The sequence below is a fragment of the Eleutherodactylus coqui genome, chromosome 1 (genome assembly GCF_035609145.1).
Source record: "Eleutherodactylus coqui strain aEleCoq1 chromosome 1, aEleCoq1.hap1, whole genome shotgun sequence".
In the NCBI taxonomy this organism is placed as follows: domain Eukaryota; kingdom Metazoa; phylum Chordata; class Amphibia; order Anura; family Eleutherodactylidae; genus Eleutherodactylus; species Eleutherodactylus coqui.
The window spans coordinates 181185655-181203958 of record NC_089837.1 but is presented as its reverse complement, the minus strand read 5'-3'; the positions used below and the strand labels follow the sequence as shown (position 1 = coordinate 181203958).

Genomic DNA, 18304 nt, shown 5'->3' with positions numbered 1-18304 from the left:
CACCTACATCAGAATAGTTTGAAGATAGGTTGTGAATTGCAAATCAGGAGGTCAGAAAACATAAAGCAATGAAGATTGATGTCTGGTACTTAGTGCATATTTTTTAGCTTAAGGTAACCACTATCATTAAAAACTATTCTTTTTTCCATGTTAAAGTTGTTTGTAGTCTTTAAAGCATAAAATATTACATACCTGCTATATCCAAATTGTCAGCGAAACCTTGTCTATTGTCAGATCCATGAATTTTTAGGACTGGGCATGCTGTAAGAAAACAATAGCAAAAACCTATTACTTTACTCTGCTTTGAGGTAAGCACTGTCAGGTTTAGCAGTGTATAAAATGATTCAATGTAGAGTACAAGTCGAAGATTAAGTAGATGATATTATGCCAAAGTTTAGCAAAATGGACATTCTACTAACATTGTCAAAGACTAAGGCCTCATCAGGCCCGCCGTGGATTCTCCATGTAGAATCCCGCAGCGGGTCCCTCCTTTCCTGCAGACATGAGGCCTAAAAAGAAGATTTACTTACCTGTCCGAACGCTGCAGATCTTCCCTCCGTCGCAGCCGGATCTTCTTTCTTCGGCCCAGCGGATGTGCTCGGCGCGCCAGCAGCGTGCCGCGCGCATGCGCCGTGCACTCTTTCTTTTTTTTTTTAAACTCCTGCACTCCCGCGCCCGCGTCGGAGAGTAGGAATTCAGCTGCAGGTGTGCTGCGGATCCGGACAGCTTCCGTAGGCTTCAATAGAAGCCTGTGGGAGCCGTCCCCACGGGAGACCCGCACTAAAATGGAGCATGCTGTGGGTGATTTCCGTACACACAATCCGCGCCTCAAGGGAAAATGAATCCGCAGGTATTTAACTACCTGCGGATGTCCAATGCATCCCTATGGGGGTCGGATCATGCGTGCGGGACACCCGCTGCGGATCTGTCCCCTTGGACATGAGGCCTAAGAAACTGAAAACTACAAATAGCAGAGCTCTTGGTCGTTTCAATAAATTGCCCTTGGGTAGGATGTAGGGATTGCAGTTTCCAGGTTCATTCTAATGATGGCAGAGAGTTTAGGTTGTGTTAGATTTTCAGTAGCAGAAATTTATATACACTTCGCTACAGTAATTTTCTCACACGTATTAATTGCATATCAGAAAATCATTATGACGGACCCCTTTAAAGTTCAAAGCAAAATATAAGTTCAATATACAAACCTACAAGCAAACATGCAGTTACAGGGCTTTGGAGCACTAAGTTATGTTTGTTAATACAAATAAATTGATCATCCCTAAATACTCAGAGGGTGAGAAGTCAATGATCATTCAGTGCGCCAAGATATCAGAAGCAGAGTTATTCAGAAGGATAAGTCTGAATAGTTTTGATACCCATGTCTAAGGTTCGGAGATGCTATAAAACAACAGTAAGAACTGCTGTTTACAACTGATGGCAAGGAAAAGGGACACATTTTACGAGAGATGACTGTTTTTTTCAGACTTCAAAGGCTCAGTCATGAATTATCCAGGTAGTCATAAAACATCCCAGAATATCCAAAGAAATGAAGTCTTATTAATGGCAGTGTGCATATTACTCCACAAGGAGGACAAGACTAATATCCAAACAGAGACAGCAGTGCTCTTCTCACATTTATCAAAAAAATCTTGCATGAATATGAACCCCATTCTTTTGAATAAAAGGCGCAGGGGCAGTTAGGCCTCATGTCCACGGGGAAAATCAGGCCCGCTACGGATTCTCCATGTAGAATCTGCAGCGGGTCCCTCCTGCCCCGCGGACATGAGCGCTGAAAATAGGAATAAATCAGAATTAACTTACCTCTCACACGCTCCGGATACTTCCTTCGCTGCGGCGTCATCTTCTCTCGTCGCGGCCGGATCTTCTTTCTTCGGCTCGGCGGATGTGCATGATGACGTCGGTGACGTGCCCCGCGCATGCGCCGGGCTGAAGCAGAATGATCCGGCCGCGACTGAGAGAAGATGGCGCCGCACGGAAGAGAAGAATCGGAGCGTGTGAGTAAAATCTGATTTTAGGTCTCCCGCAGAAGCGGACGGCTTCCATAGGCTTCAATAGAAGCCCGCGGGAGCCGTCCCCACGGGAGACCCGCATGAAAATGGAGCATGGTCCAGATTTTTTCATGCTCCATTTTTTTTAAAATCACTTTTATTGACGATCCGCGGGTATTTATCTACCCGCGGGTGGTCAATGCATCCCTATGGGATGCGGATCCGCGGGCGGGAGAAGAGTTAAAATCCGCTGCGGATTTTAATTCTTATTTTGCCCGTGGACATGAGCCCTTAGTCTAATTTTACAATTGCTTGCCCTTCACAGATTTTGTGACATATTAATCTAAGTGATCTGAATCTCAAATTCACTTCAGAAATAAGCGCCACCTCTATCAAATTTTTGGATGTTACCATCCTGTTACAACCAAATGGTACTATCGCTTCCAATCTATTCCGTAAACCAACAGCCACAAACAATTTATTGTCATGGAATAGCTTCCATCCCTAAGCACTCCAAAACGGAATACCCAAAGGCGTGCACGCCGAAACTACTCAGATGAAACACCTTTTCTGAGTGAAGGCCAAAAATTGCAGAATAGATTCGAATGCAGAAACTACCCTTAGGATATCATAAACGAAGCATACAATTTAGCTGAACAACAAAACAGAGCTGATCTGTTAATCTCGAAAAATCGAGAGACTTTGAATGAGATAAGGATCATAGGGACTGTAGGCAAATACTGGGACATTCTGATGAATGACAAAGACCTAAATAAAATACTCCCACAGTCCCCGAGTATCACTTATAGAAGAGGACGTAACATCCGCGACCATTTAGTGAAGAGTCACTATAAATCTGAGGTCATATAGAGCAGCTGGCTAACAAGATGTAAACTGCAAGGCACGTATGCATGTTCTCTGTGAAGGGCTATTCTTTTGAATGGATTTCAATTTTTTTGAATCATATACATAAGCGATATTTTTTCTGTTGCATGTTCTAACTTTTCTCACTCCTTGGAATGAATCGCTCATTGTTTTCAATGTTTAAAGAAAAAACATTGCATGGTGTGTGAGGTGCATGTGAGTGCAATGCGAGGTTTCTCATTGAAAACAATGGGAAACACTTGCCGATCCTCCAAAGCAGTTGAAAGCCATGCTGGAGGATCGCTAACTTAAACTTATGGAAGGCGTTTTTGACATAAAAATGCCTGACATCTGCTGATACATTGCACATGCATGATATCGAGCTGAGTTTCATGGCCCGATGTCCGGCTCCACTGTGTGTTGGGCTCCACTCCTGCTCCATTCGGGGATCAAGAAAGAGGAATCCCAGAATACAAATGGTTCCATCTCTGGACACAACCCAACAGCGCCAGGTGGATCCCATTGACTATAATGGGTTCCGCCCACTTTCTGCCCAGCTGGCCGGGTTTTGGATGGAAGAAAAAGTGCTGCATTCAGCACCTTTTCTTCTGACATTTTCAGCCATATATGTGACAGAACCCACACACCCTAAAATATGCGAAAGGACCAAAATACTATAACAATTTAGGGTTATAAATAGGGATGAGCGAGTATACTCGCTAAAGCACTACTCGTTCGAGTAATGTGCTTTAGACGAGTATCTCCCTGCTCGTCCCTGAAGATTCGGGGGCCGCCGCGGAGTGGGGAGCGGCGGGGGAGAGCGGGGAGGAACGGAGGGGAGATCTCTCTCTCCCTCTCTCCCGCCCGCTCTCCCCTGCTCCCCGCCGCAACTCACCTGTCAGCTGCGGCGGCTCCCGAATCTTCAGGGACGAGCAGGGAGATACTCGTCTAAGGCACATTACTCGGACGAGTAGTCCTTAGCGAGTATACTCGCTCATCCCTAGTTATAAATACACAATAATATGCAGTTGTGAACATTTTAAAGGCAATAATACCTTTTCTATCGTGCCACGTGAAAATAAAGATTTTTTGTATAAAGATAAAGATGTATTTAATATGATGATTTACAACTGACTGCCTATCTGATGGTTCATCCTACCCTTGTGTGTCCGTAATTCGACCCCTGTCCCAGGAACAGGCAGTTATATACAGTACAACTGCCTTTCTCAGAATAAACAGCGGGCAGGAATCTCCTGTACACTGAATATTCTGTTCAACCGTGAAAGACGATACACTATGTTTAACAGAATCTGCTCTTTTACTGACTTGGAAGTAACACTACAGAAAAAAGCAGAATACAGTTTATTGCATTCAAGAAATATCGTTTTGATTGAATAAAACTTCATGCGTTAATTGGTGTAGACACCAGGGGAGCTAGAAAAACACACGGAAAGGAGCATAAAAGCAAATTAAAACATACTTAACTTTTAACAAATGCAACTCCCCAGACAACAGAATACTAGTAGAACACCCTGTTCTAAGCAAATTAATACTTAATTATGTCACACTTATGCCACAGAATTTTTTCATGCTTAAAGAATTTCTACTAAAGTATTAATAAACCTCTTTTTGTGTTTAAGCATTTTAGTTTCAGAAAAAGGGTCTACAGTTACACTTACATGTAATTACATTATATATAAACGTGAATGGATTACATGTACTATTATATCATGTAAATAAAAGAAATAGTTTATTCTCTTATCCTTAACTGTACGGGGTAGTTTCTTTATATATATATATATATATATATATATATATATATATATATATATATATATATATACACACATACACTATATTGAATATTGGCTTGTTCTTCATTTCCGTACATTTAATTTCACCACCTGCTCCTACGATCCCACGGTGAGTCTCTCCGAAGATTGTGCTGACACTGCAAATATGACTCTTTTTACAATGCCATGCATGCGTGTGAAAAAAAGCCAGATTTGCAGTACCAGCGCAATCTTCGAAGAGGGACATTGCTGGACCACAGGAGAAGGGGAGTGAAAAAAAAAACCTCACCCGGCTCCCTGTCATGTCCCCTAACAGTACCATACAAAGTGGTTGTCAGCAGCACAATCCTTAAACCCCAAACAGATCGACAGGGAACCTGCAAACGCTCTCTTTCAGTCTGGATCCAACACAGACCATCAATGCATAATCCAAGGAAAAATGATGACGGCAGCAGTTGATGCAATGAATAAAGAGGTTTATTCCTCCCACACAGAAAAGACGACGTTTCGACTCCTAAGTTGTTGAGTCTTTGTACACTTGACAAAGACTCAACAACTTAAGAGTCGAAACGTCGTCTTTTCTGTGTGGGAGGAATAAACCTCTTTATTCATTGCATCAACTGCTGCCTTCATCATTTCCCCTAACAGTACCACAACTTACTTTAGAGGTGCTGTGGGGACGTAACAGGTTCCCTTTTATGTGTACAGTTTTGGTTTAATTAATAAATATAAGGTGCAATTAGCGCTATGTACAGATGTAGCAAAATTTAACTTGATTATAATTTCTGTAACTAAATATCTTAACCTATTTAAAAGTATTGTTTTTTCATCTTAAGGGAGCGGTCAGACGAGAGTGTGTTTTGTGCGTGCATAATGCACGCTTCTAAAAGAACTGATGGGTTCCTATAGAAACATTCATATGTAGAGAATTAGCAGCACAAAACAGCGCACATCTAAAAAAGATAGGAGATAGGTGCGCGCTTTGCCGGAGTTTCCATTGACTCCTATCAATCATTGAATGGCTATGATTAGTCCCTGCGCTGCTAGGTGATGTGTGTGTATATATATATATATATATATATATATATATATATATATATATTATTTTTTTTTTTTTGCCAGCAATTAGGGCTTATTTTCAGGGTATGGCTTATATTTTAAGCCTTTCCCCAAAAATCCCTGTGGGGTTGCCTTCATCCCATTGCTTTTGATGGGGCAGCAGCAGCGCATCACGGTCCTCTGCCACAGCTGTTAAAGCTGTGGCGGGGGATTCTTTCATCACCGCGGGTAGTCGCATTATCACTAAAAACTATGACAGTGCTGTGACAGTGTTTAGTGATGAGGGGTCCTATGTGGAGCAGCTTCTCCAGTGAACGGGCAAAGTTTCATGCGCTGCTCATATGAAACTTTGCCCACTCATGTGTTTGCAGCTTATGCGAGAGCATATTTTTTTTGCACTCATAGGCACGCAAAAAACATGCTTATCTGACCGCGGCCTAACGCAGCAAAACTCATTAAAAAGCAATTAAAAGGGTAAAGAAATTGTAGCACAGAAAGTTACACAAATCATAACATATTAAATGCCATTTTAAACTCTGATACATCTGTAGACATTTTTTATACTTATTACAGAGAAAGAAGGCAAAACCTTATTTAAATATTAAATCTCACTATATAAAAATAGTGACTTTCTATATGGCAAAAGAGCCTCTTGGCCCGTTCAAGCACCAAGTCCCTATAGATATTGTGCACAATACAAAAAGGTATCATGCAGCTGCAATTCTTAACTATATGGATGGCTAACATGGTATAACACTCCACTGTAGGTATTTAGCTCAACCAATGTTGGTCTAAGCCTAATGAGAGTTCCACAGATTGCCAAAGCAGTGTATTGATTTTACTTCAATAGACCTTAAAGGGGTTTTCCAGGACTAAGATATTGATAACTTATCATAAGGATAGGTTATCAATATCAGACTCTTGGGGTATACTACTCAGGATCCCCAGTGATCAGCTGTCTGAAGTAGTCACTGTGCTCGATTCAGGATATTATTGTAATATTACTTTAAATCCTTGTATAGCTTCTCATAAAGTAATGTGACTAAAAATAAATATTTTTAGTATTAAAATGATCTACATATGTGAAAAAAGAAGATGTACTTGTTTTGAAAGCCCCGATACAAAAAATTTCAACAGAATAATATAATTTTCAGTCCAGCTACCATTATTTAAATTATAGCAGTACACTTGTATGAGGAACCCCTATTACAGAGAGCCTGAATATAGCACCCATAATAATTTTTGGGCCATATATTGCACGTCTCTACAAGGATCTACACAAAGCTTTTTCACTGAAATCATGGTATGCTTCAATGTATTCAGTATTACAGATTTATCTTTTTAGGGGAGGATGCAGTGTCTCATGAAGGCATGACATGGCAGAACATTGAGTAGCAGCTTGTTTATAATTCTGACCTACTTTATTGTGGAATCCATCTACTACATTAGCTTGTGAATAAACCCTAAATCTTTCATCTAGAATAGGTCTCCCATCCATTTTCAATGCACACTAATTTTGCTTTGTGCCAGGATTCCACACTTGTTGCTGATCAAAAATATCGTCAAATCTTCATATGAAGCATGAAAAACCTTTACTGGTCACTACACTCCCAATTCTTATAACAGGTCATGAAGCCAAGGTAATGTTCCCTTAAATAGTAAACTATAACTTGAGATGAAGAAGTAAGCCATTTCCTACCAGACAATTTTCCCTTATTTCCTCTTATGGTACTCCATGGCTGCCATGTAAGGAAGTGTAAGCTAAAATACAGATGACACTAAAATACTGATCCATATTTGCCGTTCTCTGTAAAGGTGCAAAAACAATTCCATAATAGGAAATTCATCAAATTATATGTCAGCCAACTATTGAAACTTCTAGAATGAGGAGATTTATGTTTTGGAATGTCCAAGTTAGAGTCTTAACCTTAATATGAAGAGGGCGGTGCATGCAAGGCATCCCAGAAATATTGATGAACTGAAACACATTTACAGGAAGGAATGCTCGAAAATTCCTTCTCAACATCGTGCAAATCTTATTCGCTATTACAGGAAGTGTTTGGTGGTGTTGATTGCTGATAAAGGGAAATTTGCAAGTTATTATATTCAAGTGTTCATTCACTTCTTCTCCCTGCATTATGGATGTTTTTTTCTCAATATACTCAATAAAAGACTTGGATGGTACAATCATCCGTGTTTTATTACCTTAGTTAAATTGCATTTAGATTAAATTGTGACTTATGTAACGAGTATTATAGACTACATTTCATTAGTAATCAATGTAGAAATCCATTTATTACCAAAAAGATCACGTACTTTTTCTTATAACTATAGTTATTAATATGAAACAGTAATACGTTTCTGGCATTTGCACTGCTTATAAATGAAACTTACTGACTATACCTTTTATACTGCACTGTGTATCCGGGGGTTCCCAGCTATAGGCTACAGTATGAGATGAAGACACTATTGGCTCCTAAAGTATTTTGACCTATACAGGTATAATGCTACAAATATTTCCTACTAACTGCCTATCAACTCTGTACACTGTATATGTTTATATTTCTCTTCTTACTACATTGAGTACATTTAACCCATTTAGGCATCAAATCTTCCAGTCTGCAGCCATCTGAATGTAGACATTGTGTATCACAAAAACAGATTTATTCTGGAAAACAAGCGTCAAATTGAGTGTAAAACAAGCCAGCTAATTTATTTAGTTATGAAACATAACATGTCACAAGACTGCAGACCATCTTGATTATTTCCTAATAGTAACACACATACAGAATGATACATCCATAGTCACTATCACTATCTACAAGGGAAATATAGTTTTAAATAGCATTTTTCCAGCATCTGCAGTTTTGTCATACCTCTCCCTAATAACTCAAGTCACTTTTAATTGTGGTGTGGCATACAGAATATAAAATTATTTTGGTCTCCATAGCATCGGAATTATAATTGAATTTGTCTTGGCAATGAAACTGCTACTAATTTTATAAAACTTGAGAAGTTTCACTAAGTACTTACAATATTCAGCTGCACATACAAAGGCTCTTCTAGAAGAATCTGATTTGTGAAATGTATTAATGAAACAGACATATAAATCCCCAACATCACTTTCAGAATTAATTAATTAACACTCTGTACCTTAATATGTTTATGCATATAAACTAAAGGGCAATTAGAAAGGAAATTTAAAGAAAATGCTATTGAATAACTGCTAACCATTGAAGTAATCTCCAGGGGCTGGTCATGAGACTTCTTTAATGTAATTTAAGGACTCTGAAAGATTTGACTGGTAAATATTGGGGAATTATTTTGTATGGAACAGTGAAATTAAAGAATGCCTTTATGCTCACAGAACCTGGACATCAGGCTCTCAAGCCAATCAATTTCCCTAGTCTTAGATTCCTGTCACCAGTGAACACTACTGCTTGCAAGTCATCTAGAACTAGAAGCTTTTACTTTTTATTCTGCTTTCGTTACATTGATAGACATAAATCAAGCAGAAAAATCTGAGTAATACTCATTAACACGTATAATCAATAATTGTGGGTACCACAAAAGTGAAAGTCTGGTGTGCAATATTCAGTATAAATTAAAAATGCACAATAAATACATAGTTAAATAATTAAATGAGTGTATCTTCAAGTAGAGTAGCTATCAGTTATAGGATGGAAATGGATAAACTGAATAGTCCTATTATGTAGATGTCAGTTGCAAAGAATTTGGGGGATTCCTAATCCAGTAGGGTACAGTTTAACAAACTGGTTAAAAGGGATTTGTATACCATAAAACTGTGAGAATAATTGTAATAGTAACTTCCAAGTCTAAATGGAGTGGGTGCATGGAGCACTGAAGGTTCACACAACATACAAAAAGGAGCAACCAAACAAAACTAGCAAAAAGATATTCTAAGACACAAAAGTAGACTTGAGTACACAAGTGAGAACAAACCTAATTGCTCTTCAAATTTGTTCAAGAAATGGATTCTGCCTTTAAGATCTTAGTACAACAAAAAATGTTTACCTTTGCTTCCAGTGTTTCTAGGTTCTACACCTTCTTGGAACCATAAGCAACAAATTAGGTAAGTTAGTTATATATGTCCTTGCCACTTATACTTGGTCCAAGCAACCTGAATCCTTATAGTCCATTGTAAGTGTAACCATCATGTTTGTTGCCTCCGACCAGAGTAAAGTTCTGTTGCGTTAACTGTCCTTTGTCTACCCTTATTACTGTGCCTTTTTCAAGTGGGGTCCTGGGTCAGGAATCATGTGCAAAATCGGGAATCTGCAAAACCCGTTTATACCACTTATATGGGGGTGGGAGGCAAAGTAATTGGACCATGTAAAAAATTGAAGTCATTACAACTGTTGTAAATTTGATATGTAAATAGGGAAAGTAAATGGGTCGCAACTTGATAATCTAGTTCACCTCTATATGTGTATACTGAGGAAAATTTGCCCCATCTCTATTTGTATATACAGAGGAGAATCTATCTCACCTCTACATGTATATACTAAGGGGAATCTGCCCCACCTCTGCTTGCATATACTGAGGAGAATTTGCCTTATATCTGTATATATAAATGTGAAAGCCCTCACTGAATGGTTCATCACTAATTCTCTAACTTCTTTGTGTCGTACAAATTTGAAATTAGCCATGAACATTCTTTAGGTCTTAAATTGAAAACGTAAAGGGGGTGCACAAAAATCAGAAAAAGCCAATATTCATGAGATAGTTCAGACACTACCTTCAGGTCGTGGAAATGTACTAAGCAGGCCTTTCTGACAAAATCATTGTCAAGCTTGGATAATTCTCGATCAAAACACAAATCTTGAAAATTCGGTATGTAAAAATAAAATCTATTTCCCATTGAACTATTTAATCTATCTTATCTGAACTTATTTCTAAACAAAATGTCCAAATTGAATGCATTATTGTTGATGGATGCGCCGTCCCACACAAAGTAGTTAATATTCCTCCGGACATTTCCTGTCTGTTCCACTCTTTGTCTTATATACTCATGTAAATCTTACTAGAAGCAGCTCCATCCGCTGTATGATTGTCAACCAAGTACTGAGCTGTTGGCAGAGATTAAGACTTAGGACTGATGATGGAAGAAGTGGTAATTATTAAATTAACAGAAGAAAGATACAAGGAGCAAATGTTTAAACCTATGACGTATGGTTGTGGTTGGCAGTTGGTGGCAGCAAGAGAAAATATTCCCTTTTTTCTTTGAAGTTTATCACAATAATTACAATCTGTACCATGGCTTTGGTCAACACGGGAGGCCTGTTAAAAGATTTCGATTTAGCGATAATAATTTGAGCAATGGTCACTTTGACGTTTAGTAACAAGTTCTAGCCCTACCTCAAGCTGTCAAAGAACACATTAAGTGTGGCAACACCTCCTAACACAGAAAAAAATGAGTTAAACGTGAGAACAAACATGCATGGTCACCTCTACTTGGTGTTTCCTGGGTAAGGTGAAGAACCATGCAAAATGGTGAACATATTTTATTCATCGGTTCCTCTGAAGTAACCCCGACTTCATAAAAGTTTCTGTGCGAACCACGGGTAAACACCTGTACCAAATAAACTGGGGCAAAGCCGGGTAGTCTGCTAGTCTAAACATAAAGCACTGAAATCAATACTGGACATTTCAGATGCAGCATGTGTAGCACAAATACAGAATCCATATTTATGATATAGTAGCACAAATTCAATGTAAATTAGAATGTTCATAACAGATTTAGCAGTGTCAATATTATGTATACTATATATATATATATATATATATATATATATATATATGTATATCTAAATATATATATATATATATATAAGTATATCTAAATATATATATATATATATATATCTAAATATATATATATATATATATATATATATATATAATATATATTGCGTCTATCATATATATGAGATGCATTTAACAAATGTGATTTTCAGCTGATAAAATTACAATTCAGTAGAAACCAAGTTTTAGTTGAAGGGCGATTAAATAAAACATAATCTTAGCAAGGGTTTAAACTAATAATTAGGACTCAAGAGCCACTGCTTAACACCGACTTGACAAAAATATTTCCATAATATGACTTATAAATAAACTATTTTTTCTTTCTTGGACCACTCTATAAAGATATAATAATCCAGTATTATAAGGAGACCATCAACTTATCCTCCGAGCACTCACAAACTACAACTGTCATCTTCATTAGTCCTTTAAGCCCTTATAAAAGATATATTGAACAGTGGGGAAGAAAATACTGTATTCATACAAGTTGTATATCGCAAGGATGAATGTAGCAAGCCCTATACATTATTCAAACATCATGGTCTCTTTTTGGTAAAATATGTGTCTGGAAAGCTTTTTAGAAACGCTATAGAAATACCACAATTATAGCTGTAAGCATAATTGGTACCTCTACATACTTATGTCTATTTAATGAATTATTTTATGTGGAGCTTTTAGTCAGCTTTTAGTCAGTGGGATCCTACGATTATTTATATGAAAATGTCTACCTAATTTCCTGAACGGAATCATCTAAAAAAATTTTTGGGATGTATGAAATTTTTCCTTTATAGATAAAGCAAACATTAGGTGCTCATCCACATGAGTGTTCGAGGCTCCATTCAAAGCCTCCATCACAGAGTTGTATTTTAATTTGTATCACACATTTTCCATGCCTGTCCCCCTCATCTGACTCTGTCACGCTCTAAAAGTCTACTCTGGCTATTCCAATCACATCCATGAATTGCAACTCCCTCTTGGATACTTGTCAGGTACCATCTTGAGGCTCAGATTTTTTACTTTCAGTTTCACATATATCCCATGTGATCCATCAGCAGAGCATTACCTAAGGTCACCATTCTGCATGATAAGGGTAAAGTTTAATTATCATTATCTTCTATATTCACCTGAATAAGCTACATACCATAAGTATACAGTCAGGAGGATGAGTTGTGATCTCCTCTATTATAGCTGTGTGACAGGAGCTGTGTGATCATCATCAGTAACTGACATGAGTGCCTGGATACTCCTGCAGGCAGTTTCAAAGTGGTAGATCCATATAACAACATCACACAAACTGAGAGTCTGACTAGAAAATGAATACATAACCACCAAGTAGATCTGATCTGGTCAGAACTGAAATCACATGACAATCTTAGGAAAAAGAGTCTGGGAGTTTCAGACAGGAAGAAATAACTAACCAAGGCAACACTAGCTTTCTTATATATACTAGAGGCTAACTACATAATGTATAAATTTAAAAAATTACTGGAGTGACCTTTTAACTCAATGCAATTTGGTAGTAGTAACTACTAAAATTTGTCATCATAGCTTTTTAAAACCTTGAAATACATGGTCATGATTACTCCCTGGGTATCACACTACTTATTGTGCATGTGTAATGACGACACTACAACAACCACATTTATACCTTTGATGCATGCTTTGCGCATATATGAGGTAGATCTGACATATGTCTTCAGAGACATCCTATTACTAACACATTTATTACATGATCTCATGTGTATCTGCTTTATGCATATATCAGACTGTGGGAAGTAATTTCCGCCCTGGTCAAGGCAGTCGATAAATTAATATAAACTTCTTTCTTCTGATGTGCTTGTTCTCTGCTTTGGGTTTCTTTTTTCAGTATTGTTTGTTGACTTTTTTGGCTTTTATTATACAGCTTTTATCATAAGTATTAATTTTAAGTATACTGCAAACGTATTGAACATCAAGTTAACATTTGCCACAATATCCTAATTTTCATGTTACATATGTATTTTCTTCATAGATTTCCCCATAATAATGAAAGAGAGCAAACTGTTAACATATGCTAAACGTCACTATCACCTTTTGATCAGTATAGGCCTAATCAGGCTTGGACCTTAATCATTCTCTAGATTAAAGCATAAACAAATGGAACAGAGTTTCAGTTGTAGCACTGTGTAAGAGAAAATAATCCAAATGGGCAACTATACTTTGTTCAACACTCCTACCCTCTTGCTATAGAGTGTCAAGAGGCTCTTCACCAATCAAATAGTTATGGCATATGCTACAGATATACCATCACTTATTATTATGGGAATATGTATATAAACTTTCTGCATACCCCTAGCTCAATTACAGAGACTTTTAGGGATTATTACCGTGACCTGTACAATCTTAAGGGCCAATTAGCTGACATGGCCCCTGAGAATTTAAGTGCTCAGATGGTTTCTTACATAAATGAGAAGGCACTGTCTACTATACCCGGGCCCCTCCAGGAATCATTGGAGGAGGACATCACATTAAAAATAATTAACTCTTTTCTGGCGGGCAATTTCCCAGGCCCTCATGGGTTTACCCCCGGGTTCTACAAATTCTTCAGGGAAATTCTTACTCCTATACTAGCAGCCACTTTCAATCAAGTTTCTCCATCTTCTCATTTCCCACATCAAGTCCTCATGGCCCACATTACAGTGCTCCCGAAAAGACCCATGGCTACACACAAGCTATTGCCCAATATAATTGATTAATGTTGACATTAAATTTTTCTCTAAGGTTCTGGCTAGCAGACTAGGTTCCATCCTACCAGAAGTCATCCACAACAACCAGTGGGCTTTGTGAAGGGGAAAGAAGCAAGGTACAATACAAAGAAGACCCTTCTGCTTCTAAACAAGGCCAAAACATTGAACAAGCCATTCTGCCTTTTGTCAGTGGATGCAGAAAAGGCCTTTGATCATGTTGATTGGAGCTTAATCCAGTCTTCCCTAAGACAACTGGGCATGGGTCCTAGTCTATTGGCCAAGATATTGGCCTTATATGGGGATCCCTCAGTGCAGATTCGTGTGAATGGCCTCCTGTCAGGGGGCACTTCCTATTAGGAATGCCATCAGACAGGGATGTCCCCTATCCCCACTCTTATATACCATTGTGATGGAACACCTGGTGGTGGCATTGAGGAAGACCCCAGATGTGCATGGGCTGAGGACAGACTCTTAGATATGTAAACTAGCTCCTACATGGGCAATCTCCTAAAGTATGTTTGACAGTTCCTAATATATTTCTTGATAATTCTTTGGAAATTCAAGAGATTTGGCCACCTGAGCAACTTTAAAGTGAATATAAACAAAATGGAAGCCTTAAATGTGTCCCTTCTAGCTGGAGAGGTTCTCCACATGACAAGCCAGTTTGATTTCAAGTGGCGCTCGACCTCTCTGCAATACCTGGGGGTGAATGTATCAGCAGACCTTTCTTCCTTTTACCAGTTTAACTATATCCCTCTGCTGGAAAGGACAATTAAGGGTCTGAATAATTACTCAAACAAGAAACTTTCTTGGTCCGGTCATATAAGTGTATTAAAAATGAATGTGGTAGTAAGATTTCTATACCTATTCCAAATGCTCTCAATAATTATTTCATCCCAATTTTTAAACAGATTCAGGAGACATTCCATAGTTTGGTGTGGGAAGGATTAAACAGTTGAATTCATCTTCTTCTTACCTCGACATGCCCGAAGACCTGGGGAGGGGTGGGTATGCCCGATCTCAAGTTGTACTAGCAGCAATACTGATCAGACTACTAGACTGGCACTTTTCCTGGCAATCTAAGCAGTGGGTTGGCCTGAAACTGGCTCTAATTAGGCCACAAATCAATAACCTGCTGTGGATTCTCCCCAAAAACAGACATAGCCACATTCCTCATACGAATGTCACCTCCCATGCATGGAGATGTGGGACAAGCTAACCTCTAGGGGAAACCTCCCGATTCGGGTAGGAGCAATGGCTTCCCTCTTCCATAATCTAGCATTTCCCCTGGGCTGAATAAACATACAATCTGTGCTGGCAGAAGTCAAAGGAAGCACAGTGGTATAATATAACCAACAGTGCCTTTGCACCCTTGTTCCATGCCCTTTAAGCTATATGCCCCAGCCATAAAATAAAGTAGTAGAAATACCTCCATCTGTACTTTTTTCTAAAGGCCAACTCTGGGACCTATCAGCTACAATCCCCCCCCCCCCTTCCCCAACCCAGATGGAAGACCTACTACTGAGGAAGGAACCTCCCACTAGGGCCCTATTAAAGATCTGTAACATTCACCTGATGCAGATTACTCCAGGATATCCTTCCTTCACCGGATCCTGGAGAGGGAGATGTCTATCATGGTCTTGGACTCCGATTGGGACAAAGCATTTGTATTCTCCCATAAACTACCAATAGCTTGCACAACGCAGGAAAAGAAGTACAAGCTACTCACTAGGTAGTATAGATGTCAAGACCTTATCCACTGCATTTATCCATCTGTATCAGACTCCAGCTAGCGCTGCAGATCTGGGCCAGAAACCAGGTTTCACATCTAGTAGCAATGCCCGACTATGAAAATCTTCTGGAATTCCATTTTCCAGTTATACGAGCAAACCACATATACATTAGTAGAGGCATCCTCCCAACTAACACTACTCTCCATCATCCCAGGTCCTTTCTCCAGAATAAAAAAGGGCCTATTGCCACTTCCCCACAGCAGCACACTCCACAACACTGGAGGACCCCTCATCCTCTGACTATGTTGGAGTTTTCTATGTTGGTCGAAACGTTGCGTTTTTATGCTTGGACTACAATAAAGATTCATTTTTTACCATGAAAATGGTCTGATAGAGGTTGTATTCCTACGTGCTGTCGTACCATTCTATTTTGCCATACCACTTGAGTTTCTACAAGAGCTGAACCATATAATGCACATAGAGGAGATGGTGGCCAAAAGTTCTCCCAACTTACACACAAACATGAGTTCATGATTGGCATGGACCGCCTTTCAGGAGTTCCCAAAATTCTTAAGTTTACTAGAGTGAGAACACAGCACTGAGCAGTACCCTCTGTAATATCCCCAACACGCTTTCTAACATATGCAATCACATCCACCATATCTGCCCTTTCCCATCCCCATTAGTATATATACACATTTATTTAGTCCCTCACTCCCCCTTTTTTTCTTCTCTTCCTTCCTCTTCTCTATATCTCTCTCTCCTTTTCTTTTTATTTCCTAGCTTTTCTCTATGCTTCTTTTCTATAACCTATACTACTGTTAGTATGCTCTGAAGTTGCTACAATACTGGTTTCACTAAAGTGATTATGCATGACAAATAACATCATAATGAGCAATTTGCTGCAAAAAAAGAGACTCATAGCATAAAAGGTAACTCTACAGCCTGTAACCAAAGAAATGCCCGAGAACCCTATACATGCTGTTATGGCATTGGAAGAACTATGAGAGAAGATGTAAAAAAGTTACAAAGAAATATTTAGTACAATTTCTTGCCGTGGAATTCAAGTCATAGAATCATAGAATGGTAGAGTTGAAAGGGACCTCCAGGGTCATCTGATCCAACCCCCTGCTCAGTGCAGGATTCACTAAATCATCTATTGAAAGGGAACTCACAACCTTCCATGGTAACCTGTTCCCCTCATTGATCACCCTCACTGTCAGAAAGTTTTTTCTAATATCTAATCTGTGTCTCCTCCCTTTCAGTTTCCTCCCATTGCTTCTAGTCTTTTCTTGCACAAATGAGAATAGGGCTGATCCCTCTGCACTGTGACAGCCCTTCAGATAATTGTGGACAGCTATTAAGTCTCCTCTCAGGCTTATTTTTTGCAAGCTAAACATTCCCAGATCCTTTAACGGTTCCTCATAGGACATGATTTGCAGACCGCTCACCATCTTGGTAACTCTTCTCTGAACTTGCTCCAGTTTGTCTATGTCTTTTTTAAAGTGGGGTGCCCAGAACTGGACCCAGTATTCCAGATGAGGTCTGACTAAGGAAGAGTAGAGGGGGATAATGATCTCACGTGATCTAGACTCTATGCTTCTCGTAATATATCTCAGAATTGTGTTTGCTTTTTTGGCTGCTGCATCACATTGTTGACTCATGTTCAGTCTATGATCTATTAGTATACCCAAGTCTTTTTCACATGTGCTGCTGCTTAGCCCAATTCCTGAATGTGAAGCCATTTATGACCACTCTTTGAGTACGATCACTCAGCCAGTTGTGAATCCACCTAACAGTTGCCTTGTCAATCCCCTATTTAGTCATTTTTTCAATAAGTATGGTATGAGGTACTTTGTCAAATGTTTTACTAAAATCAAGATATACTATGTCCACCACATTTCCCTGATTAACCCAGACAGTGATTTTGTCATAGAAGAAAATTAGAGTAGTCTGGCATGACTTGTTTGTTATAAACCCATGCTGGCTGTGGTTTATTACTCCATTTTTATCCAAGTACTTGCATACATGCTGTTTTTAAATAAATATAACTAATAAAATGACTCATCTTTGTCAGATTTTTCACATGACAAAAGCATGGTATTTCAACAGCAGTGTGTAGACTTTTTATGCCCACTGTGTGTGTGTGTGTGTGTGTGTGTGTGTGTGTGTATGTATATATGTGTGTGTGTGTGTGTGTGTGTATGTATATATATATATATATATATATATATGTGTGTAGTAGTGCAGTACACAGAAAGGCCTGTAGAGGGCTGCAGACAGGACTTCTGCTGCTAGGG

General features: G+C 38.8%; 1 protein-coding gene across 7 annotated transcripts in view; it reads right to left on the bottom strand.

Moving 5' to 3' along the window:
- Window positions 1-18304, bottom strand: part of COL19A1 (collagen type XIX alpha 1 chain) — an 859492-nt gene that overhangs the window by 798249 nt on the left and 42939 nt on the right. For all 7 annotated transcript variants that reach the window (XM_066604267.1, XM_066604321.1, XM_066604301.1 and 4 more), the window contains one exon: window positions 193-261. In XM_066604267.1, coding sequence (XP_066460364.1) covers window positions 193-261 — 69 coding nt within the window. The remainder of the gene's footprint in view (window positions 1-192; window positions 262-18304) is intronic.